Source organism: Cynocephalus volans, chromosome 11 (assembly GCF_027409185.1).
Source record: "Cynocephalus volans isolate mCynVol1 chromosome 11, mCynVol1.pri, whole genome shotgun sequence".
NCBI lineage: Eukaryota > Metazoa > Chordata > Mammalia > Dermoptera > Cynocephalidae > Cynocephalus > Cynocephalus volans.
This window is the reverse complement of record NC_084470.1, coordinates 43,717,642-43,743,835: the sequence shown is the minus strand read 5'-3', so window position 1 is coordinate 43,743,835 and position 26,194 is coordinate 43,717,642. Positions and strand designations below refer to the sequence as shown.

General features: G+C 33.8%; 1 protein-coding gene across 3 annotated transcripts in view; it reads right to left on the bottom strand.

Annotated features, from left to right (window-relative positions):
- Window positions 1-26,194, bottom strand: part of STT3B (STT3 oligosaccharyltransferase complex catalytic subunit B) — a 104,548-nt gene that overhangs the window by 11,641 nt on the left and 66,713 nt on the right. For all 3 annotated transcript variants that reach the window (XM_063114762.1, XM_063114763.1, XM_063114765.1), the window contains exons 5-11: window positions 25,420-25,519; window positions 8,793-8,891; window positions 6,880-7,026; window positions 5,747-5,795; window positions 3,671-3,825; window positions 1,545-1,756; window positions 23-210 (exon numbers count right to left, since the gene is read on the bottom strand). In XM_063114762.1, coding sequence (XP_062970832.1) covers window positions 23-210; window positions 1,545-1,756; window positions 3,671-3,825; window positions 5,747-5,795; window positions 6,880-7,026; window positions 8,793-8,891; window positions 25,420-25,519 — 950 coding nt within the window. The remainder of the gene's footprint in view (window positions 1-22; window positions 211-1,544; window positions 1,757-3,670; window positions 3,826-5,746; window positions 5,796-6,879; window positions 7,027-8,792; window positions 8,892-25,419; window positions 25,520-26,194) is intronic.

Here is a 26,194-nt window from a genome sequence, read left to right as displayed (position 1 = left end):
TTTTGTTAAATTATTTTCTTACCCATCATGATTGTAAGAGGCCAGGACCACACTGGGACTAGAGTAGGCATTGCTTGTGACCCAGGTGCAGTGGACTGCAAACATCATCAACAACATCAGCATCAACATAGTGACAATGCTTTTTATATTAGGACCTAATCCCTCTTCAGTTTTTTCCTGTTCAGTTACATGTTTCCTCACTTTACCTGCCTGAAGATACAAAAAATTGGTTAGACATATCCATCATCTGACCTGCCTCATTAAGACACTCAAAGTTGGGAGAATGTTAATCTATCAGTTTAATTCTATGACTCGGAAAATGTATAACCATCAGATATGTGGGCAATGAAGTGTTTTCTAAAAATCAAAGTAGGTGCTAAAGTCAAATGTCAATTGGAGGGTTTCCTGGAAATATACTAGTCACAGAGCAAAACAGTATCTCTGGTAAAAGGCTGCTTTCAAAACCAGTTGTTCTTATGTTTTAATTAAATACGAAGGAGATAACCAAATGGTTCCATTGTGGCAATGTAAAATCCTTTTGTACATCCTGAAAATGGCAATGCACAGCTATATTCCAGACCATGGAGGACTTTAGTATAGAAAAAAATTGTTAAAAGTAAGATTACCTTAAAACACATACACACACATCACCACCCCAAAAAAACCCCACCAAAAACCAGAAGGCAGAACAGGAGAATAGAGTCACAAGTTCTAAATTACAAGGCTGGTTAAAAAAAACCCCTCAAAACAACAACAAAAAACCAAAACATTACAAAAACAAACACAAAAGCAGGTATGTGTGTTATCAACACAAATCTTTATGAATTATATTGATCTTATAGTAAAGAAAGAAAGAATTTCAAAGTTAATATCTATTCTGAGAAATTTCATTGCTTATTGGTATTTAAAAACATAGCTAATATTCAATATAGCAAAGTTTAATATGTCATCTAAGACAAGTGCTCTGTTTTTCACAAGTCTTTTCCATACTTGCATTGAATACAATCTCGCTGTTACTGGAGGGACATAGGTTAAGAATTAATCACATTGTATTGGCCAGCTTCCTATTGCTAACTGGAGAACTTTTTAAAAAGGCACTTTATTCCCTTTATTTTACTATTCAATCAACCAAATATCACTTTCAAATAATTTTCAAATATCATTTTTACAGTTTACACTAAATATAGACCTCAAGGATAAGCACTTGACCACATGGTTTCAGAGGGGTTTGTAGTGCCAAATCTTACGTAACTTAGCAGAGCACCAAGTTTTTGCTCTCCAAAATGGAAGGGTATTAACAAGCCTTAAGTATTTAGATAAGAACTGACCAAAAAAAAAGAAAAATCTCTTCTCTGATTACATTCTATTTTCTAACTGAGCTAAAAGACCGACAAGAATTCAAGTTTTGAGGCAAACAGTGGAGACCAACTAGATAAGTCACAATTTGTCTAAATCCTCATTTAATAATATATATAGTTCTTACTGTGGTGGAAAAATTAAGAAAGCACATAAAATTTTTAAAGGCCTTACTTTAGATTCCCCACCTTATCATACAAATTTCCTGGGTTTCTTTTGTCATCTTCATCACTGCTGTCCTCCACAGGTGGATTTTCTCTTTTCATGTCATCCCCCAAATAGTGCTCAAAAACATTTGAGAAGGCAATTGCAGACAGCATACAGACGACCGGTGTCAAAGTCAACATCAGCCGCACCATCACTCCAGCAAAGTAGACAGCACTGATTGCATACAGGGCAACTGCAAAGACAAGTTCTCTTACAACACTTCGGAAAAAAATCGTCACAGGGAACTGAACTAGACATTTAATACTACAGTATGAAACAAATCTAAAAGCAGACATGTCTCACAAAAATTCTAATTGTTTCTAAATTGATTATGCTAACCAACTGATTAAGTTATATTTTGAAATTTTAACTATTGTTGACTAAATGAAGACCACGCATCAACAGTTTAGAGAAGTGTATCATGATTCAAATTTAATTATCAATAGCATTATATATTATAAAATCCATAGCTGACAGAAAAATATATTTGTGCATTATATCATTTAGGCATAGTAAATTTATAAAATCAAATACACTCTATGAAAAGCCAGTGCCAATATCTGGCATAAAGCCTGCTTTAAAGCAAGAATGGGATGAGAAGAACGTGAGCTATTAATCAAAGGAAGAACGTGTAAAGTCACTTCCAAGAAAGTTTTTAAAAAATTTGAAACAGATTTCCAATAGCCAGAGCTAAAGTGCTAACCACAGTAAAAGCCTCTACCATTTCTGGCTGAAGGCTATGACTCTGCAAAGTCAATGAGTCGTATGAGATCCTATTTCATCTGAAGCTAATTAAAATACATTTATTATACCATATTCTTAAGTATACAGCTCAATGAATTTGTATATATGTACACACCTGTGTAATTACTATCAATTATCAAAATATAGAACATTTTTATACCTCCTCATTCTCAGTCAACTATTGTCCTCTTCCCTAAAGAGAAGTTAACCACTATTTGGACTTCTAATTTAGTTTTCCTTATTCTTGAACTTTATAGAAATGAAATAATATAAAAATGTTCTCTTTTGTATTGGTTTCTTTTATTTACCTACTCATACTGTTCTTTTATTAATTGCTGTGTTGTATTCCATTGTACAAATATATAAAAATTTATTTATCCATTCTGCTTCTGATGACCTTTGGAATGTTTCCAATTAGGAGCTGTTATGGATAAACTTGCCATGCAAATTCTTAAACATGTCCTTTGGTGGATGGTGGATTCATTCCTCTTGGATATATACCTAGGAATGAGACTGCTAGGTCATGGGGTAGGCATATGTTTTAAGTTAAATCTTTCTGAATGATGCAGTATTAACATGGCCTTATTCAGAGTCCATTAATCTAGATAAACTAGAGAAAAATTGAGTGTCATCCTTTAGTCTGAACTCATGGGGCTACTGTTCTTTCTCTCCTTCTTTACTCTGGAGAAGTAACTTTAGGTGTCACTCATGGTCCATGCCCCATACTTGTGTACCAGTTCAAGTCCTAGTACTACAAATTATTGGCTGTGTGACCCTGTGCATGCTAGAAAGCTTTTCTCAGCTCCAGTTTTTATCATATGCAAAATAGCCACAGCATAATAATTGAGATGATTAAATTATGTAGAAGCATTTTGTATGTGCTTATTTGTCTACTTATATTTTGAATATCAGATCCTAAACACTTGGCTTTTAAATATTTTGTATTTCAAGTCTTGTTAGTTGGAGGCCTACACAAATATATCAATGAAGAGGGTGTTTACTGAAAGATGATCCTCATTATAAAATGTGCCTTGTTCTTAAACTTGGACAATGGATGTCCCTGAAAACTTCTTTTTACTTAAATCTAACTCAGCAAATCATGTTAAGATTATGCTGTCAACAAAATTATAATTTTCAGTTCTCAAGCAGACTATAATGACATTAACCTCTCAGAAACCACAATATATTGAATGTAAAATTTATGCTAATTCTAAATTAAAACAGTTAATTAGAATTATATATAATGCAATTTTAATGAATATATAGTCAAGCAAAGAAAAACTAAACTTTAAAGTGAAGTAATAATCTCAATATATATATATAATTGTTCTAAGTCAAAGTATTTATTAAAAATTTCTCTTACCAAATACTCTTTCATCATTGATATTTTTGATGCAGAACCATAGGCCTGCTGGGAAGGTACATACAAGAATATGTAGATCAAAGAAGAAAGACACCCAAGTTGTAGGCTGATGCTCAGACACTGATGCAATAATTGGAATGTGTATTTTTGCATACCTGGTATTAAAAAAGTATTATTTACAATTAAATGGTAAAACAGGAGTTCCTTTTAATGAAGAAATTTTCTTTGATTGTAGACATGGTTCCTACTCCCCACCCCTTCTTGTTCAAATGTATATTCCAATGTAACCAACTATGTTGGAAATAAATATCTTTGGTTCACACTGGTAAAAGTAAAACTAATATACCCTCTGTAAAATTGAAAGAATTATCTTTGGCCAGTCTTAAAACTGTTGGCTCTGATTTCTAATACAAAAATCTTTGCTCAAATAGGACTTTGTTCTGTGGTTTAACTCAGCATCTCCTACGTTTGTATCAACGAGTTCCACTAGCTTTTGGACTTATCACTAGCAGAAATGCCTTGCCCAGTAAAGATATTACGACATTGCCCTGCTTGACAAAGAGCTGACACAGGAGGAAGGTGAGGGAAATAAAAAAGACTGGATAAATTGTAGTGGATTGAATTATGTCCCCCCAAAACTCACTGAAGCTTGAATTATATCCCCCATTTTATGTACTAGAAACTTGGCCCCCACTGTGACTGTTAAGAGGATGTGAAATCCTATTATGGTTACTTGAAAGGTGGGGCCTTGAAGAGGTGATTAGATTGTAGGGCCATGCCACAGTGAATGAATTAAAAATGGTGTTAAGGGGAGTGGTTCTGAGGGTTTTAAAGAAGAAAGAGGAGAATCAGTCTCTCTCTTTCTGCTCCGCCATTTTTACAATGTGATACCCTGCCGTCACTGAAGTCTCCATCAAAGGAAGCCTTCACCAGATGTGTTCCCTGGACTTTAGACTTCCAGCTTCTGAAACTGTTTAAGCAATACATTTCTTTTTCTTATAAATTACCCAGTTCCATGTATTTTGTTATAAGCAACAGAAGTGGACTAATATACAAATTATTCCTGAAACACCCTGAGATCCCAAAGTATAAGCAACAGAAGTGGACTAATATACAAATTATTCCTGAAACACCCTGAGATCCCAAAGTAGTCAACTGAAGTTTAGAAAGTATGAAAAGCAAGAGTAAGTATAACTGACAAAAGTTAACTCAGTAATTTAACCTAATCAGAATAACTGTCTCTCACTGAAGTTTTCTCTGAAACTCTATGGTGATTCACAGGCTAAGCTCTTGAAGTATGTGTCTAATGTTAGCTTTAGTCATTCATACGTAATTTGATTATGCCCTTTAATTAGACCTGTACATGACCCCTTTTGGTATCACATCAGAAGGCAAGCCTGTTGAATGAATTACGGTAGGTTTTTTTTTATTGGGCCACCTAAGGAATAACAAAGAAGACAGAATAGCAGGAACAGGGGAGGGGGTCAATTATCATAAATAGATATTTTCTCATCCCTAGGAAAACATTTTAGAGACAAAAAGTTTTACTGAACTAGTTGCTTAATTCAAAACCAAATTTCTAAAATAATTCATTTTGCAATAGCACTTAAAAAAAATGCAACTGATATTCTCCAGTGTGTTTCACAGATTAAAGAAATAAAACCAAGAAACTTAGATCAAGTGGTATTAGAAAAAAATTAATATCTATGGCATATGGATTTATAACATAGCACCTACCTTTTAGTAGTTAAAAATCACTAAAAGACTGAAAATTTATACATATTGGTAAGAACAAAAATACATTTTTGAATTGCACAGAGGTTACCTGAATGTTTTAACAAAACTAAAATATGGAGTTGCCTATGCAGAACAGAAATACAAGACTTACATTTCATACTAAAGGTGTATGTATTCAAGACAGGTATTATAACAAAATACAATATAAAATATTATAATAAAATACAAGGGATTCATCATTTAATAGGTACTTTAGAAATGTTGCCCAAGTACTGACTAATAAGAACAGAGGGAAAAAGTGTATTTTAATACAAGGTCAAATAACATATCTGCACTTACCCAGTGTCCCACAATGAATAAAACCTGCCACTCCATGGTGCAATGTAACCTTGGAAGGAAAAATGGAGGAAATTACTTTACCCTTTCACTGTTTTGTAAATTTATTGGTTTTATTCTTATTATTAATTATGGATTGATTTAAACTAAAGTTCAAAGAATTTCAAGTTTTCTTTTATAGGTTCTAACACACACCTGGCGGTCAGATAAAATAAGGTAGTGATCAAATATCCATGGAGAACCCATTGCTAGAGAAACACAACACTTAAGTTAATAGATAAAATTGTAGAACGTTTTCAAATTCTCTCTTACATTTCTAGTTGACTAGTAAAATAAGGCTAAGACGTTAAACAGCACCTGGATCATTAAAAAATGGGGGTGTTAAATTATCTAATCCAGTACACCAGTTCCCATCATATAAATTACAAGGATGATTTTAAACCCTCATGCCTTTTACTCCTGTAAGTCCTTCATGATTTTATGAGCTAGGCTGGTATATTAACTTGACAGATGGAATATCTTTAGAAAGAACTTTACTTGTTTCTAAGGACTGGTGAAGTCGAGGTTAAAGAGTAATTTAGAACCCAGAAACAGATTGAAACTGATTTGGTTGACTGTTTAAAAGTAGAACTGGGAGAAAGAAAATGGGAGAGGGTGAAGGATAGGGTGAGAGGGAGAAAGGGAAGGAGAGGGTAGAGGGAGAGAGAGGGGAGAGAGAGAGGGAGGGGGAGATGAAGGGAGAGAAGTGAGGAGAGGGAGGGAGGAAAGAGAGAGAGTGTGTGTGCACATGGGCTCACACGAGAAGGGGAGTATGTAGTAGGTTAACACTAGAAGCTCTTGAATGTTTTACACAGTTTGAGCCTACTCACTTAGCAAGAGAAGGATGCTTGAAGTGGATTTATCAAAGCTTGAAGCAGCAAAATTAAGGTACATTGTTTAAAAACAATCACTATTTGTATTAATACTATTCAGATTTTAGAAACTGTGACTATTATTTTTATATTATTCTTACAGAATACAACCACAGTATTTGACCTACTAGGATAAATGAAGTATGTAAAAAATTTGTAAAGGAATTACCTTTTTGAATTATAATTTAGAGACAAGATTCACAACCTACAGGTGATGACACTTACCTGTATAAGTCAAATAGATGACACTAAGGAACACAGCACCTGCAGCTAGTGATACACCCAAAAAGAAAAGGGTCTGGAACTCTTGTTTTGTTAATCGGTCTCTCAGATACTGCAAGAAAGCATAAGCTTGCAGCAACGCAAAGACACCTAGTTAAAGAAAAGGGTTATATAAAAAAAATCAACAAAGCACGTTTCCAAGGCCATTTAAAAACTTATCTTGTACCATTCATATCAAAGACTAGTTATTTCATCTAGCCAACATTTCCTCTGTCAAACGACAGTTAACCAACCAATTAACACATCCAAAAAATTCTATTATATTTTCAAAATGATCAGATTCCCCATACATGTACCAGGCAAGAAAAATCCCATTAGAATGAGTGAAGCCTATTTAATACATTAAGTTCCTCTCTTTTCCCTATACTTCAGTGACATGTTTTCTAGGGGGAAAAAAAGGTAATAAAAACATCATTAAAGAAGAATCCTAAGATTTGCTTTGCCAAAGAGTACAGATAACTTGGATCAGAAGAATCCTGATATATAGCTACTGTTCAGAATTGAGTGACAGGATGGAAACTTAATTATACACTTAGACAAGATTCTAAATTAGTGTCAGGGTTCAGGACACGCTACCTCAAAATATGGTACCTTGGCATAAGAAAACAGCATCAGAAGAAAGGTATCTCTGACCTTCTCTCTTTGTTCTCCCGAGGCAGGTCATAAAAGAATTTTCTGACTGTCCTCTAAGTACATTATAAGATTCTCATTCTAAAGGGGTCCACCCGATACCCAGAGGGAAGGAATGAAGACACAGAGATGCCAAGAAGAATCTGAACAAACAGGCCTTGCTAAGTTCTCCCCAGTTTATTACTATTAGATCATACCCCCACCTTTGTGCAATCATACCACTCTCTACGTGGCTGTCCACTCTTCAACAAACCTAAGCATAAAAATATAGTTTTTCTTCTTTGGCTTTTCATTTCTGAAGGCTCCCATGTCACAAAACTTATATTAAATAATTTGTATGCTTTCTTTTGTTAATCTGTCTTTTGCTATAGGGGTCTCAGCCATAAACCATGTGATGGGTGAGAAAAAGACATCAATTTTTTTCCCCCTACATTAGTGAATAACTATAAAGGTGACTGCTAAGATAAACAAAATTAAAGCAGTAATAGTGAAAAGTATTTAATTGTCAAAATGTACAAAACATGATTCAGAATGCTAGATGTAAAACTTTAAAGAGGACATAAGAATCCTAACCCATCCAGAATACTGATTTTTTAAAAAATCAATTTAATCTTAAGAGTTATTTTTAAGAGTCCATTTTAGAATGGTGAAATAGGTATTATCAAAGATTTAGATTTTAGAAAATGTAATAATTCATATGCATAAAGACAGGTGATTGTGTAATCTATAGAGACATTGCTATTCATTATTGTGCACTTAAAACTGAATATACATTTCTGTTTCTCAAATTACTACGTGGTAAATTGATAACATGAAATCAGAAATGTAAGTGAAAGTATTTCATAGATTTTAACAGTGCTCTGTAACAGTAAGGTAGCAGTTTCTTAACTTTTTTGGCAGGGATTGAGGAGTGGTTCAAGCTCCACTGAGAATCTGTTAATAAATGCTATGGAATGCCACCTCAAATATACTGATATTTATAAAACATTACAAATAAAATAACCACCTATGGACTTCTTGTGGGTCATGGACCTTGCATTGAGAATCTCTGGTAAAGTTTTATCCACAGAGATCTCCCATAATTGTGACCCAGATGATTTTGGTTGTTGCTGAAAATTAAAAACAACCAAAGTAATAATAATAAATAAAAACCCCATCATTGGAAAACTGGCTAATCACACATCTGCATATTCTTTAGAAGAAGGAAAATAAACATTTTTTTGTACCTGCAGCTGCCATGTGTTCACTTGTTCTGATTGGCTGGAATCCCACAAAAGGTATCTGCATGGATAATATTAAACCCACAACATAGAAAGTGCTGTATGCTATAAAGACAAAATAGGAAGCAACGATAATTTACTACTACAATTAAGTACTCAAAACATAAACATATTCATAAAGTTTTTTTTTTTAGAAAAGTTTTAAATGAAATTATTTTAAGAACAGTCTTAAGTGATGGCTCTATTTGATGAATATTTGATTGTTAAACACACATTATAAATCAGGAATATTCTGTCAGATTTTTAAAAATATTATTTTAAGTACTTTATTTTGCAGAACATCATTTACAATAGTTTAAAGAGACTTGTCCTGCTTTCCTTTCCTGCAAATGGAATCAAGTTTGTTTCAATCTACCATTAGAAATTATTGATAAGGGGCCGAGCCCGTGGCGCACTCGGGATAGTGCGGCGCTGGGAGCCCAGCAACGCTCCCGCTGCAGGTTCGGATCCTATATAGGAATGGCCGGTGCACTCACTGGCTGAGTACTGGTCACGAAAAAGACAAAAAAAAAAAAAAAAAAAAAAAGAAAGAAAGAAATTATTGATAAGACCTAAGAAGCTATGAGATATAGCTTTCATATTGGCTTTAATCCAAAATATGCAAGACTTAATGAACACCACCACCACAAGCATATATAAATACTTGCTATTTTCTCAAAAACTCTCAAGAATTTCATACCTTTTTTATAATCTCTTAATACTTTTTGTATAGTACTTGTAAGTAAAAAAAAAATCCTATGTACACCAAGTTTTCTTTGATTAAAGAACTAAGTACACAGAAATGAAGCCATAAAACAGACCTGTCATTGAATTTGGAGTCTAATAAAGGAAACCTATTTGCTCTTGGCAGTGAGTATACTATAGTATTCTCAGTTTATGTAAATCTAGATGTATAGGAAAATTGGGGAGGGGTTACAATTTGAGTAAAAGACTTGTTTTGCATTCACATGTTCACAGATCAATATTATGCAAGTTGATTAGAAAAAAAGTTGGTATTTGGAATTACTATAACTAAAAATTAATTAGAAATGAAGATAAAGCCCATCTGAAGTTAATGTGAAAATTATTCCATTTACAAAGTTTATTCACATCATCTTATAAACACATTCAACATTAAGTTTTTGGCAAATAATCTACTCTATCAAAACAAAGTCTGGGAATATATTTAGGAATAGCAAACTGATATAGCATGCATTTTTGTATACTATACACTGCATAGCACAGCACATAGCATACATTTCTTCTCACCTGACTTAGAAAATATTTGCTTTTAAAAGAAACCCATGTACAGAAAGTAAATTATGGACTATTTAGCTGCCTCCCAAGCTGTCTGATAAGAGATGACTACAGTGTTAGGAAAAGAAAGAGAAGCTCATCAATTTAATAGGAAGGACCAAAGTGTGTGAATAAAGTTTCCAATGACCTCAAGCTAATGGAGGACTAGCTGTCTAAAGGACACAGCAGAAGCAATCCTTCCGATAATGCACTTTCCAGACACATTAATATTGGAATGGAATTACCCTTTATGAGGTACTCAAACCCAAATGCAACCAGTTATGTAAATAAGAATTTCCATGTGATATGATTTGAACTGTCAATGAGTTTATTTTACAAGTCAGCCTGGTGCTGAAGCCCTGACAAAGGAGTCATGTTATGTAATCTTGAACAACTACTTAACAGCAAAAGCTTCAGTTTTCTCACTACAGGATGAGAGTTGGATAGTATTTGTAAGGTCCCTCCCAACGATGACAACCTAAGATACTATGATCAACAGGCCTTTTAGATATCCAGAGCTGAAAAATCAAACCCTAAACAAATACTGAACACACAAAGGAACAACTAGAAAGTCCAGGCTTCTGGAAAACTTATGTCATTTATGTGTTTTTTTTTTTTAAAAGATGACCGGTGAGGGGATCTTAACCCTTGACTTGGTGTTGTCAGCACCCGCTAACCCGCCATCCCTACATGGGATCTGAACCTGTGGCCTTGGTGTTATCAGCACCACATTCTCTCGAGTGAGCCACGGGCCGGCCCCATTTATGTGTTTTTACAATAGTTAAGTCCACTCATGTACAAACACCAAAATCACCTCTGAGGCTGGATTTCTCTTATACACACAAATAAACACTGAATGCTATATAACATTTTCACAGAATTTGCACTAAATATGATAAATGGTGCAAATTAAATAAAAATGTAAACACTTTTTAAAAAAAATTGAGGTAAAATTCACACAATCATTTTAAAGTGAACATTTCAAGGGCATTTAGTACATTTACAGTGTTGTGCAACCACCAACTCTCTCTAGTCCCCAAATATTTCATCACCCCAAAAGAAAACCCCACACTCACTAAGCAGTTGTTCCCCATTCTCTCCTTTTCTCAGCCCATGGCAACCACAAATCTCCATCTGTCTCTATGGATTACTGGTTTGTTTTAACTGCAAAGGCAATTATGGTTTTTTTTTTTCTTTTTAAGGTAAAAAGTGAAAGTCTTCACTCCATTTATTTCCTTCTAAACCACATTCTCCAGAAATAATCACTAGAAGGAATGGTGAGCACACATACACACATTCATATTCATTTTATCGTTCCAAATGGGACCTACTTTGCTTGGCAATGTAAAAATTTCAGCAATCACATGCTTGGTTACTATAGATGAAGTTTCCTCTTAGGCATTTGGTCAAGATTATTTCCAGGAATATTCAAAAGGAGAAGAGTAAGCATGATAATATTCCTAGTTCAACATTTTCACGTGACTTTGCAGAGACACTTATTATCATTAGTAAACAAGAAAACACTTTATGCAAAAGCAGATGCACTTGAGTTGAAGTTCATAAGAATGATGGAAATGAGTTCAAGAAAAAGAAACAATCTCAGGAAATAAAAAAGGCCAAGTGGTCTTTAATCTGTATTACTTGGTAAAAATAAGTTAATGTCAAATAAAGCTGAACTAATAGAAATAGACAAATTCTCAACAATAGTTTACCTTTGAAACTTCCTCTATCCCAATTAGCCTCATTTATATGTACTTACGTACACAATGAAACAAATCTGATATCTGTGATGGCTGCAATAATCCAAAGGTAAGCATTTTCTTTCAAGAGAATTGGACCCAAGTTGTCCTTATTTTTTGTATTTTCTGGATCATTGCTTCCAAGATGTTTATATATGGAGACATGTGTTCTATCTCAGGTAATGTAAAATGCCAGATATCACAAACTCACCTTGCTCTTCTTGAATTTGTAATATTACGTACACAAAACTATGCCTCAATTTAAGTTACATTTACAAATCCACATTTTTAAAACACAGAAAGTAAGAAATTGGTGAAGCGACTCATTTCTTAAAAAAATAAACACAATTTTCCACTGCAAAATGAAAAACATATGCTTTTTTCCAGATTTTGTACTATAGCCATCTAATAGTGTATTTAAAACTTACCTCTTTAATTTATTAATTCAAATACTAACTTTACATCTATTATGATCAAGACATTCCAAAACCAGAAAATCCTGTTAAGATCAATTCTATCCTCTAAGAGTCAGATAAGTTGGTAAAATCAGAGATGTACACAAACAACCATAATATAATGAAACAAGTACATGTGACATTAGTGGGGGAAAATGCTCTATAAAAACTTAAAGGAGAGAGGTCTTACCTTTTCTTGCATCAAAGAGGCAGTCGACAATGTCTGTCCTGCTCTCTAATGTTCTCAGAAGACCTCAATGACACAAACCCATAGCAATCATTCTCTACCAATTCTTATGAACTCTCTAGAAACCCTGACCAAACTACTATACCCATCTATCACAACTTTCTATCCATCCATGTTAACCTACTTTACTTAGCCTTTAAAACAAGAAGAACAAAACATGCCATCAAAGTGGTAAGCTCTAAGAAAATGCACAACATCAATAATGTTGTAAATCATTTACTACATCATGAAAATGTTACCACACTGCCATCCTGTGGAAGCACAGTTACTGGCATTCATTACTGCAGATCATACTTCCAATGTGTTAGAAAAATTCCAGAAAAAATTACCATTAGAAAGATATACATATATATATATATAAATATATATATATATATATATGTATATACACATTATTCTGTTTAATTATTAACCAAAGAAAATCTCTTTGATCTGGGACAAATAGTAATCTTCTAAACAGACCCTAAACATGTTTTCGTTCTTAAAGTACTTTATATCCAAGGATGTGGGGTGGGACAAGATTGATACAGAGAAGAAATACACCCTTGCCCTTGACTTAACGTACTCAAATGTTACTTTTATTAATAAAATAAAAAGCACTGAAAAGTCTGATTCAAGTTCCACCAAAATTTTAAGTACTGAAGAAGCTCCTGCTGTTCTCTAGACTAACTAACCTCTAAGTACCTCCTCTCTGACAAGGCATTATCTTATACTGACAATACTCTTTATACTTCTAAGTTACTGTCACACTTCTTTTTATGTAAATAAAGTTAGAAAAGGTTACGTGACTATTATATTCCCATTAACTTTAACCCACCATTAAATCACATTAGCATTTCTGAACTGCTTCATCTCCTGGTTGATATCTAACGGAAATGGCTAACAAAATATTCCTTTTCTATCCAACTTCTCTCTCAAGCAAAATAGTATTAAGCAAAAGAAACAGTGGGGAAAGACTTTGAAACTCATCCAATTTTGTTTTATTATTAACAAATATGATTAAGGGCTTGTAAGAATGTTGAGCCCCTTGATTTAATAAAAACACTACACTACTTCATGATCACTTTTGGTTACTATGAACTGTGGCAAATATACAGGGTGAAGAACGGTAAGCAACTTACTTGGATTAAAGACTAGAACAACAAAAAAACACTGATTCTTCTTGACTAGCAGAGAGAAACATGCTTAACTCCGACGTACGTAAGGAGAAAAATTATCTTTCTTTTCTAAGGACATCATAAACAATGTAGAAATGAGTCACTGAAACTGATATTTCACAAGCTCCAGATTTATAAAAGCAGTAAGAAATGACTTGCTCAAAAACACTTGAGTAGAGATACTCAATCACATTTTTAAAATAGCAAATATATCTTGAACACTTAAGATGAAATTAAGGATAGTTTAGAGGAAAAAACAAATCTAGAAGAAATACGTCTGGATTTAAGTTCTAGTTCTTTCATGTGGAAGCAATTAATTTAATTCTAGCAATGGTTAATGAAATAATATCAAAGTACAGTGAAACTATAATATTCTGCGTGTGGGTGAATATATGAAGAACCCATGAAATATATATAATTTTTACATAACTTAAAAGTATTAGATAATGCACCTAAGTAACTTCTAGAGCTAAGTAGTGGCTATACCTAATATGTCAAGAAGCAGTAATAGACAAAAATCATCAAAATTAATTCACTCATAAACTCTCTTAAGAGTAAAACAAACACAAAATAAAAAGGATTTAAACCAGAGAGAATGACAAATCACATTACCACTAAAAAGCGTTTAGGTCCTTCTTAATACCCTTTCTTAATACCAACTACTATCATATGAAAGCACCGAAATTCATTTAACTCATACCACTAAGATTACATTAACTTCCATACAGAAGTTAATTGTCCTGGACCATGAAACAGACACCATTCTACATAGAATAGATTCTTAAAGGAAATCTTGCTGAGGACTATTCTACGAAAAAGCACTAAACGATTTATTACATCTGTTTAGTCTGTAAAACATGAAGAAGATTCTTAGTTTTTATTCACTGAAAAACCTTTTCTGATCGAACCAATGATTACTACTAGATCATAGGTAAGACCCTTGCTCTATAAATATGCTGAGTTTTAATACGAGAAGATTCTGGAAAACTAATCCTTTGTGAACTAAATAATGAGTCATATAAAGATGGCAGCCTTTCAGTGTAGAAGACAAAAGCAACAGCATCTTCCTTTTGTATGTGCACTTGAAATATGATTTCCCCCCTAAAATAACCTCTAAAATACCCACTGACAAAAGCTGTAAAGGGGATCCTTATGTATTATAAACCAGTCAAAGGAAAATCTCCCCTCCACTTCCCCCAATAACTAGCTTCAATTCCTACTACAACACTTATCTGGGAAACTCAGATTATGTAACCAATACTTCAACTTCTAACTTTGAATGAAAGCTTAGTACAAAAATTTTGAGGGGGCAGCTATGATAGTTCCCTGTTTGCCTATTTGCTCTCAGCTCACATACCTTGAAGTTACAGTAGAAGAGAAAGGAAAACAATTAACTCAAGATAGTGCATTATTGATAAACTGAACATTCTAGGTGGCATGGGAAAATCATATTTTAATGTTATATGGATATTCAATCCTTGCAAATAATATATCTCAACTACAGGCTATAAGAGTAATCTCTTGTCTTGGTAAAACTTTACTTGCCACAAATATAAAATTGTACAGCCCTTTACTGATTTCAGTATCTTCAATCAAAATCATCAAAACTATTTAATTTAGTAATATACTGAATCCCATTATAAATACTGGGGTGTTATCCTAAATATTTTGTGGTAGCAAAATTTAGCTATATTAAGTACTATGCAAAAATAATCAAGAATATGAATTTTAGAATACTTTTTCGAAGCCTAGAACCATAAAGACAATTACTATATAAGATAAAATTCATATAAAGAAGTTATGAGAACCACTAACACTCATACCATGGTGTGCCATCTGCCAAACTCAAATTATTTTGATATATTTTGATATTTGGTAATTACCTTTCTTAACTCCAAAGGCTGTTTACTACATTCTAGGTTATTTTAGAATAAACAAAAAGGTACTAATTAATAGGTTTTAAAGATGTCCTATTATCTACAAGTGTACATCACCATAAAAGGCAAAGATACTAGTTTGATATTTAACATTTCTATCCCATAAAATGTTAACAGCAGTTTTAAAAACACACTTCTGTAGTAAGAAAACATAACTCTTTTATGTAGCTTTCTGAATTCTTAGCTGATTTACAGGTATCATTTGAGAGTAAACCAATTTTGTTTAAACTGTGATTCTTTTCATACTTAAGTTCTCATTTATTTACTTTAAAATACAGGTAACTCTAATTTCTTAGGTTAAATTACCTTATAAAGCAGTACAGGTTATATGCAAGACCAAAAATGTTGCTTCTCTTCTATTTTATCTATTAACCCATGGCCCTACCTCAGTATCCTGCTGTCAGTATTTGTTATTTCACAATACTCCTACCCTTCTTCCTAGAAAAGAGATTTCTCAAGGTCCTGGAATGCTCATGTTAATAAATATTAGTACAGATAATAAAGAGTTAAACATAAAACATATAGTTTTACCTATTATACTTTATGTGAAAATATGGAAGCTATTTTTGATTTTAAGTTCACAAAATTAAAGTCCTTTTTAATGTTTTTCAAGGGACATTACCAAAACAAAGAATATAATCCCATATTTTTATGTATAAGATTTGGTAGTTTTTGTCCCTCTTTAAATAGACGTCAGCTTTCATTTTTCTAAAATCTGCTAAAACCATATATTTAAAAACTAGAGGTAGGAAAGTATATTACGTACGCATGTGTGTAAGAAGAAATTGGTGAATGGTACGTAGCTAAGTCTTAAAAGGACAAGGATAAAAGTATATCTAAAATTGAAAAAAAAATTCAAGAAATAAGAGTCTAAAATACATTAGTGGTAAAAACCACTGGGGTTCAGAATTTAGTGAGTGAGCCAGTTAGGAAAAGGTGGGAAAGGAAGCTGCAGATTTTGCTATAAACTTTAATTGTAAACAAAAATAAGAATACCACTCTATTACCAGTTGTGTTTTACTTGCTATTTTGTACTTCATACAACACAAGTGTTATTTCTCCACTATGTTTCTCACAATAAAAAAGAGTTGTTTTTTTTTAATGTCCAAACCCAAATGTTTATTTCTTAATTTATTTGTTATCGGAACATAGCTGATTGTACATATCTGTAGGGTACAGCATTAAACATCAATACCTGCATGCAATATGTGATGTTCAAATCAGGATAATTAGTATATTCTTCATCATACAATGTGATTGATTTTTGTGGCCCTTTACCACTTCCACCCTTTTTCCTCTCCCCCTCTCTCCCTTTCCCATCTCTGGTAACCTCAGTTCTGTCTTCTTCTGTTGAAACTTCAACATATTATTGTGATTGTTGTATCTTTCTTTAATTAATTTTAAACCCCCGCATATAAGTGAGGACATGTGATATTTCTCTTTCTGTGCTTGGTTTAATTTCCTCCAAGTTCATCCATGTTGCTGCAAATGGCAGTATTTCATTTTTTATGGCAGAGTAGCATTACATTGTATAAATATACCACATTTTCCTTATCCAGTCATTCGATGATGGACATTTAGGTTGGTTCCAACTCTTGGCGATTGTAAATAGAGCTGCAATAAACATGGGAATATAGGTGTCCCTCCGACATGATGATTTCCATTCCTTTGGGTATATACCCAGCAGTGGGATTGCTGGGTTGTATGGCAGTTATATCTGTAGTTGTTTGAGGAACCTCCATACCATTTTCCATACTGGCTGCAGCAATTTACAGTACCAACAGTGTAGCATGGTTCCCCTTTCTCCACATCCTTGCCAGCATTTGTTATTCTTTGTTTTTTTGATAATAGCCAGTATAACTGGGGTGAGATGATAGCTGAATGTGGTTTTGATTAGCATTTCCTGGATCTTGAGTGATGTTGAGCATATTTTCATGTCTGTTGCCTGTTTTTATATCTTCCTTTGAGAAATGCCTATTCAGCTCCTTTGTCCATTTTTTGATTGGGTTATTTTATTTTTTTTTACTATTAAATTATTTGAGTTTCTTGTATATTCTAGATATTAATCCTCTGTCAGATGCATAATTTGCAAATACTTTCTGCCACTTTGTAGGTTGTCTTTTTGCTCTGTTGTTTCTTTTGCTGTATAGAAGTTTTTTAGTTTGATATAATCCCATTTGTTTATTTTCCCTTTTGTTGCTTGTGCTTTTGGGGTAATATTCATAAAGTCTTCACCTGGTCATACTTTCTGAAGTGTTTCCCCTATGTTTTCATTCAAGAGTTTTATAGTTTCAGGGCATATATTTAAGTCTTTAATCCATTTTGAGTTGATTTTGATATATGGCAAGAGGTACAGGTCTAGTTTCATTCTTCTATGTATGGATGACCAATTTTCCCAGCACCATTATTGAAGAGGCAGTCTTTTCCCCAATGTATGTTCTTGTGTCTTTGTCAAAGACCAGTTAGCTGTAGGTATATGGGTTGATTTCTGGGTTCTCTACTTTGTACCATTGGTCTGTGTGTCTGTTTTTATGCCAGTACCATGCAGTTTTAGTTACTATAGCTTTGTAGTATAATTTGAAATCCGGAGTGTTATGCCTTGGCTTTATTTATTTTTTTGCTGAGGATTACTTTGACTATTTGGGATTTTTAGTTTTTCCATAGATGCAACAATGGTTCAACAGACACAAGTCAATAAATGCAATACACCACATCAACAAAATCAAGGGGAAAAAACCATATGATTATTTCAATAGATGCTGAAAAAGCATTTGACAGAATTCAACATCCCTTCATGACAAAGACTCTCAGCAAATTAGGTATAGAAGGTAAGTATCTCAACACAGTAACAGCCATATATGACCAACCCACTGCCAGTATCATACTGAATGAGGAAAAGTTGAAAGCTTTTCCCTTAAGAATGAGAACAAGACAAAGATGCCCACTCTCACAACTCCTATTTAACATAGTATTGGAAGTACTAACCACAGCAATCAGGCAAGAGAAAGAAATAAAGGGCATCCAGATTGGAAAAGACAAAGTCAAACTGTTCCTGTTTGAGGATGACAGGATCCTGTATAGAGACAAGCCTAAAGACTCTATAAAAAAACTTTTAGAGTTGATAAACGACTATGTAAAGTTGCAGGATAAAAAATCAACATGCAAAAATCAGTAGCATTTTTATAGTCCAACAACAAACTAGAAGAAAAAGAAATGAAGAAAGCTTGCCCATTTACAATAGTCACCAAAAATATAAAATACCTAGGAATAAAGTTAAACAAAGATCTCTACAACAAACACTACAAATCACTGTCAAAAGAAATTAAAGAGGACACAAAAAAATGGAAAGACATTCTATGATCTTGGATTGGAAGAATTAACACTGTGAAAATGTCCATACTACCTAAAGCAATTTACATAGTCAATGTAATTCCCATCAAAATACCAATGACATTCTTCACAGAAACAGAAAAAACAATCCTAACATTCACATGGAAAAAGAGTTGTAGTTAAAGTTTATTTTCACTTAAAAAAAAAAAAAAAAAGGAAGAATCCTTAGACTCACGTAAAGTTATTATACCCTCCCTCTTTATAATCACCTCTCCCAGCCTCTGGAACTCTTTCTCTTCTCGATATTCCTTCATAACTTTTACATAAACAACAGTAGTAAACACTTAGGTAGCACTTTTTTGTGTTAGTCCTATTATAAGCACCTTTCGTATACTAACCCATCTATCCCTAACAATCTGTGAGGTAGCAAATATTATCTCTATTTGACTCATGAGGACATCAAAGCATAAAGACATTCAGTAATTTGTCCAAAGTTACACAATATAAGTGTGACTATACCTAATACATCAAGAAGCAGTAATCCTCGTAGCTTGGCTCTAGAGTGCGTAGTCTTACCCTCTACGTTAGAGCACCTCTTATGGTTACATCATCACAAACCTTTTTTAAGTCTGCTTATATACTATTTTCTCCTTTTAAGATCAAGACTTACCTCTAAAACTGTCAAAAGCACATGGTTGGCTGGAAAGCCTAACAAGACTTCCCCCCAAATCATAAAGTCCAAACTGATCTGCCAAAACTACCCATTTCCATTTTGATCATTTACTATACACTGTTTATATTGTATAACATAAGCTTCTTAGAGGAAGATCAGCTTTATTCATCTTTGTACCATAAGGGCTAGCATAAAACTTAGTATCTATTAAGCACTTAAGTATCTGATAAACGAATTTGCTTTGATTTTCTCAAATACTATGGTAGAATTAGAGAAATAAATTCTAGAATTCCAGTTCTTCCCAGAATTTTCATATGCAATCTTTTAAAGTCTGGTTTTTTGCAGTTAACCTAGTATTAGATGTGTTCCATTTACAGCTGCCAAGTATAAATGAGACTCCTAATGATTATGGCATTACATTTAATTTACTCAACAGTAAAATTATCTTTTCTTTATTCACAAGATATATAATCCCATAATAATTTGTACAAAACTAAAGTATGCGGTATGTCAACAAAACTTTACACTGTTAATGATGGTGCCCAGCATGTATCACCACAAAAATACATTTAAGATAAAATATGAAAAATGATTCTGCTACTCAAATTACTCACTACAGAAAACAGATAATGCCATAGACAAGCTGCTTCAGTGACATTTCAAGAACATTCATCAATATCAGAAACTAATTTCTTCTTTCTGCTTAAATTATTAATCTAATTTATTTAATGCAGCCCCTAAGAATCATAAGAGGTAAAATTCATGTTTCTATAAACTAAAAACCAAGTCTCACTTATTTTGAATTTAATACATAACTCACTGTAGAAAATCTGAAAATCAGAGAGAAGTATGAAGAAAAAGATCAATGATAATCCTTGCTGTCTGCTTTTTATTAGTCTTTACCTGTATCATCAAATATTTGAAAAGATTAAATTTAATGGCTGCATAATATTACATATGACAACACTATAATCTAAGCTATCATTTCCCTATTGGACATTTAACCTAGTTCCATATTTTCACAATTAAAAGTTATACCACAGCAAACATTCCTAAACTTGTCTTCATATCTGTAATAATTTTCTTAAGAAATAAAGTGATAAACTTTTTTCAAATTAGAAAGATTAAATTCAATTCATATCCCACCAGTGATACCTTCAAACCAGCCTTTTTACAAATGCAAAATAAAGTGATAAACTTTTTTCAAATTAGAAAGATTAAATTCAATTCACATCCCACCAGTGATACCTTCAAACCAGCCTTTTTACAAATGCAAAATAAGGTTTTGGTGTTTTTTTTTAAAACGCCAGAATTGTATTTGTAACATAATTTTGTAAAATTCATTTTCCAATACAGTGAAATTCAACAAGTCCAAAATATATATTTGCAAAAATTTAATTTTTCCTCTCAAAATTTCATCAAGTAGTAAAGGCCTCCCATCTCAGCTTTTCTTACACCCTTTCCTCAATTTCTGTGCTGCTCCTCTCCTACCACTATACATCCACATTACCTTCCTTGTGCCTCCTTTTCCACATGTGAACAAACTTTGACAGTTTTCTCTGGCTATGTTAACAACTGATTTTAAGAACGCATGCAAAAAATTTATTCAAAGGGGAAATGGTTTTTTCATATTATTTCAAATAATTCATTTAAAAGTCATTTAATTTCATACTTAAAATACAACCAAACTTTTGGTTAATATGATTATCTGAGTTTGCCATTTATCAATCCTTTAACTAAATATTTCTGATTAAGGGGAGGGAGAACTATAGATGAAGGACATCGTTATCTGCCAAAATCAAAGGACAATCTATATATACGAACACTTTACAGTGCTTCCATATTTTGGGGGACCATTAAATTAGGAGAAATCAAATTGAAATCATAATACATTTTGAATGAAGGAAGAGAAACATTTGCTCTATACCATCACTTTCCATTCATTTAAAAGTGAACTCTATGAAAGCAGAGTAGAAATCATCAAAAATAATCCTAAACAGTCACATGGGTAGAGTAAGAGATAAAAGAAATAAGGGGTTGGGGGGCGGGGGGGATAGAGTGGAGAATTTGAATACTATGAGAATTATGAGACACTTACTAATCTCATTTTATACACACATACATCCCCCTCAGCCATTTTACTTTTCTTTTATTCTAAAGAGCCAACCAAAGTAGTATTAATTGCATGCTTTTCTAGAGTGACTACAGAAATCCTAGTCACCAAATCCAAAGTCCTTTCTCAATTCTCATTCTTTTAGATTTTGGTGCTAAAGTATAAAGGGAGTTGGACACTGCTTGTATTTTATACTTTTATATAGAAAATATTTCCATTTGACCTTTTTAACAGTGTATTTATCTGACTACTTCTAATGCCTCCTTTGGCTCTTCTTCCTGATTCATGGGCATTTCTATTCCTCTGACCATTAAATTTCCAGGACCCCAAATATTTTAGATGAAACAAAAATCACCTAGTTCCCCCCCGTAACCATTTAACTTAAAAAAATTTTTTTTCTGGTATTTTTCCAAAACAAAAATCTGAGGACCATGGTTTAATCTATCATTCTCCTTTCTGAATCTCAATTATTGTTAATAGTGTTTTCAGGGTTGAGAAATATCATAGGTTGATGTATTTCAACAGTAAGTTTATTTATTTATTTGGGAAGCATACAGTTATAGTGATTTCCAGCATCGTGTGTGTTGAAGCCAAAATATCTAAGTTAGGCCTCAGCTCCATTACTAGCTACGTGATCTTGAGCAAATTATGATATTGCCTCTTGTTTCCTTGTCTGTAAAATGAAGACAGTAACTATCCTCACAGTGTCATTATGAAGATTAAATGAATTAAATACATGTAAAGAATTTAGAAGTTTGTGATGTGTAAGAACTTGAGACATTATTTCAGTGATGATTGTTACAAACTATGCCGAAATGGCTATCAATGTAACAGGTTTTATTTTTTTATTTTATTAAGGTACAAATCATATACTGTAAATTTGCCTCTTAAAAAATCTACCATTTGGTGGCTTTTAGCCTATTCACAAGGTTGTATGACCATCACCACTAATTTCAAAACATTTCCTCACCCCCAAAAGATACCCCATATCCATTAGCAGTCTCTCCTCTACTCCGCTCTTCTCCATTCTCTCCCTCCCCAAGGCCCTGGCAACCACTAATCTACTGAGTCTCTATGGATTTGCCTATTCCAGACATTTCAGACAAACAGAATCCTATACCATGTGGCTTTATGTGTCTGGCTTTTTCACTCAGCATAATGTTTTCAAGGTTCACATTGTAGCATCTATCAGTATTTTGTTCCTTCTCATGGCTGAATAATATTCCATTGGATGAATATTTCACATTTTATTTATCCACACATCAGTTGAGAGATATTTGGGTTGTCTTCACTTTTTGGCTATTATGAGTAATAAATGCTACTATGAACACTCATGCAGAAGTTTTGTGTGAATACATACTTTCTTTTCTCTTGGTCAAACACTTAGGACTTGAACTGCTTGGTCATATGGAAACACTATGGTTAACTTTTTGAGGTACTTGCCAAGCTACCATGTTTTAAAAAATGAACCTACTTAAATAAGTAAGCTTTATCTTTGTGTTACTGTTTTCCAACAAATTATAAGACAACTTTACCATTTTACTAAGACATTGGTTTCAGAACACAATTGCTCTCTAATTCATTCAGCTAGTAAAAGTTCTATCTCTATCACGGAAAATGAGCTCTAAGGTGAGACATCACCAATCACTAAGAATCTTAGTTTTTTGGCTTGTTTTAAAACCTGTAGAGAAAATAAAGATTTTTCTAGAGACAACAGAGACTCAGTCTATATCATACGAAAAAGGGCTTTCAAAAGTTAACTATTTACTTTGAGGACATCAATCTCTTATGGTGAATAAGCTGAATTTGAAATAATAAGTATGATATGAAAAATGTGAATGATTTTTCATGATAAAAATATCCATTCTCCAAATAAGGAAAAAAAGAAAAAAAAAGCTGACAAATAATAAACCCAGACTAATTTCTATAAAATGAAACAAAAAATCATCAAGGAAAAGTTCATACCAAAGCATTTATGTAGGGAGTTCTGGTCAAGACGGCGGAATAGATCGTCCCCAGCCTCACTCTCTCACACAAATCAACCAACTTAGAACCATAAAAATGTAACATCAGCCAAGCTGGGGCCACTGGAGGAGGAGAGACCTATGGAGTTCATGAAGGCAGGAGAAGCCATGATGAGAGAGAGAGAAAGAAAAAACTGCTTGGAGTGTTTGTGGCCGTGGCCACTTTAAGGCTGGAACTGCTGAGTACACAGAGCAGGAGCTGGCAGGGAAGAAGAGGGCCTTGGTGGCCCCCAGGACAGCAAGACCACTAATAGAACAAGGGTTAAGATTCCCTTACGGTCATCTTTAAAAAAATAAAAATAAAAATAATAAAAATAAATAAATAAAGAAAAAAAAAGACCACTAATAGGGTTCCCATGGACCCACACAGGAGCAAGGAGCCAGAACAGCTGAAAAAGGGGAGCCAATCAGAGGCCGGTTAGTCATCGCAAGACATGGGCGCAGGGCTCATCCCACAGGAAGTGTTTGGAGCATGGTCTGTGGGGGAGATGGGCCTACTGGGAGAATACTGGGACACAGCAAAGACAGCTGATCTGCCCCCAATCAGCACAGGACCACTCACAGGAGACTAGCTGGGAATGCAGAATTGCATGGGGTGCAGTTTGATGAAAAGATTCAGGCCCAGATCAGAGTTTCTACACAACCCAGGAGCACTCTGTCTCTGGAGAGCCAGAATCATTAAACCCTGAGCTTCACAAAAAGCCTTCCCTATGGAAACAGCAGCAAAGCAGCAATTTAGCTCAACTACAGAGCTCAAGTACTGGTTCCCACAGGAAGTTCCCCCATTATAGAAGTAAGCAAGGGACAAAAAATTAGTTCTGGCCTAGGCACACCACCAGTGCTTCAGGCCACCAGGGGACCTGGGGCATGGAGCCAGAGACAGGACCCCACTCCTACATCCAGGCACATTGCCAGCACCTTGGGGTCCCGTGGCATCAAGCTGGGGACTGGACCCCTCCCCCCCAAACCTGGCACACTGCCAGTACCAAGGAGCATGCCCAAAACATCACCTCCATGAAGGTGGCCCATCACAGTAACCACAGCTGCCACGAAAGTGGCTAGACATCACAACGACCATGCAGATGGTCCACCAGCCACTGGAGTGCACTGACCCAAGGAGGGTCACCAGCAGAGACCAAAGAAAAAGAACAGGATTTCTCTCTCCACAAAGCCCATTCTAGAGTGACAGAAGAAGCATATAATATATTGGGGGACCTGAACACATCTTTCAGCATTGGACAGATCATCTAGGCAACAAATCAACAGAGTAACCATTACTCGTTCGGAGGGAGAGAAGAAATCTAGGGTTATCAGTGGTGGGAGGGGGGAGGGTAAGGGAGATAGGGAGAGATTGGACAAGGGGCATAAAGAATAAGTACAATTTGTAACAATAAACATACTAATATTGATTCGATCAACATATGTCAACACCGAATCCCAAAAATATGTATAATCAATTAAGATTCAATAAAAAAAAAGCATTTATGTAAAAATGCTTGACCCTCAACATAAAATTACTTTTACCTTTTCATGGGGTAGTACTGACCAAACAGAAAAGTCTGTTCAATGAAAAGAATACATATAAAATACTTCTTAGTTGACAGATTGCAAAAGTCAACTTACCTATGTAGACTCTTTTACTATATCTCTGCATCAGTAACAACACAAATACATGCAGTGGAATAAGGTTGATGATAAACACATAACCACCCCAAGCAGAGACCTATGGGAAAAGAAATGCTAAGTTAAATAATTCATATTTTTACTTTTTAAAATAGGTGATGTTTTGTTATGAGAATCTACACATATAATGAGCAAATACAAAGCAATAGGATTTTTAGCAATTTTCAGAGATGCTTAAATATGAATTCTTATAACCTACCTATTAATATCCTAAATAGAATTTACATAAACTAAAATAATTTGTCCTTATTTTTATGATAATTATCCCATAAATCCAGTATGCTTTTTAAAATTCACTGGAGAAATGTTCAAGTGAAATTAGAGTTGATGGGAAATCTGAGAACATTATCATTTGTGAATTGGCAGTAAATAGACTATCATGAAGACAAGCAGTTTTAGGGACACAGATCATAAATTTTTAAAAGAACAGCTTTTACTTCACCCATTTGTGATGATAAATTTGTTGCAAGAAAGCTCACAGAGTAAGAACAATGTGTACTAGCACTCATCAAGAACTCAACTAAAAGAAATATTCAGAATGATCTGTATATGCTTTAAGATTCTTAAAATTAAAAGCGATATTTGGGTATAAATTTTTTTCCTACATATGGATTACAAAGCAAGATTCCATTCTAATATTTGGCCTATACTATATATAATATTTAATCAGAATAACTGAGAATGTTCTGGTCTAAATTAGTAAAGAGTCTAGAAA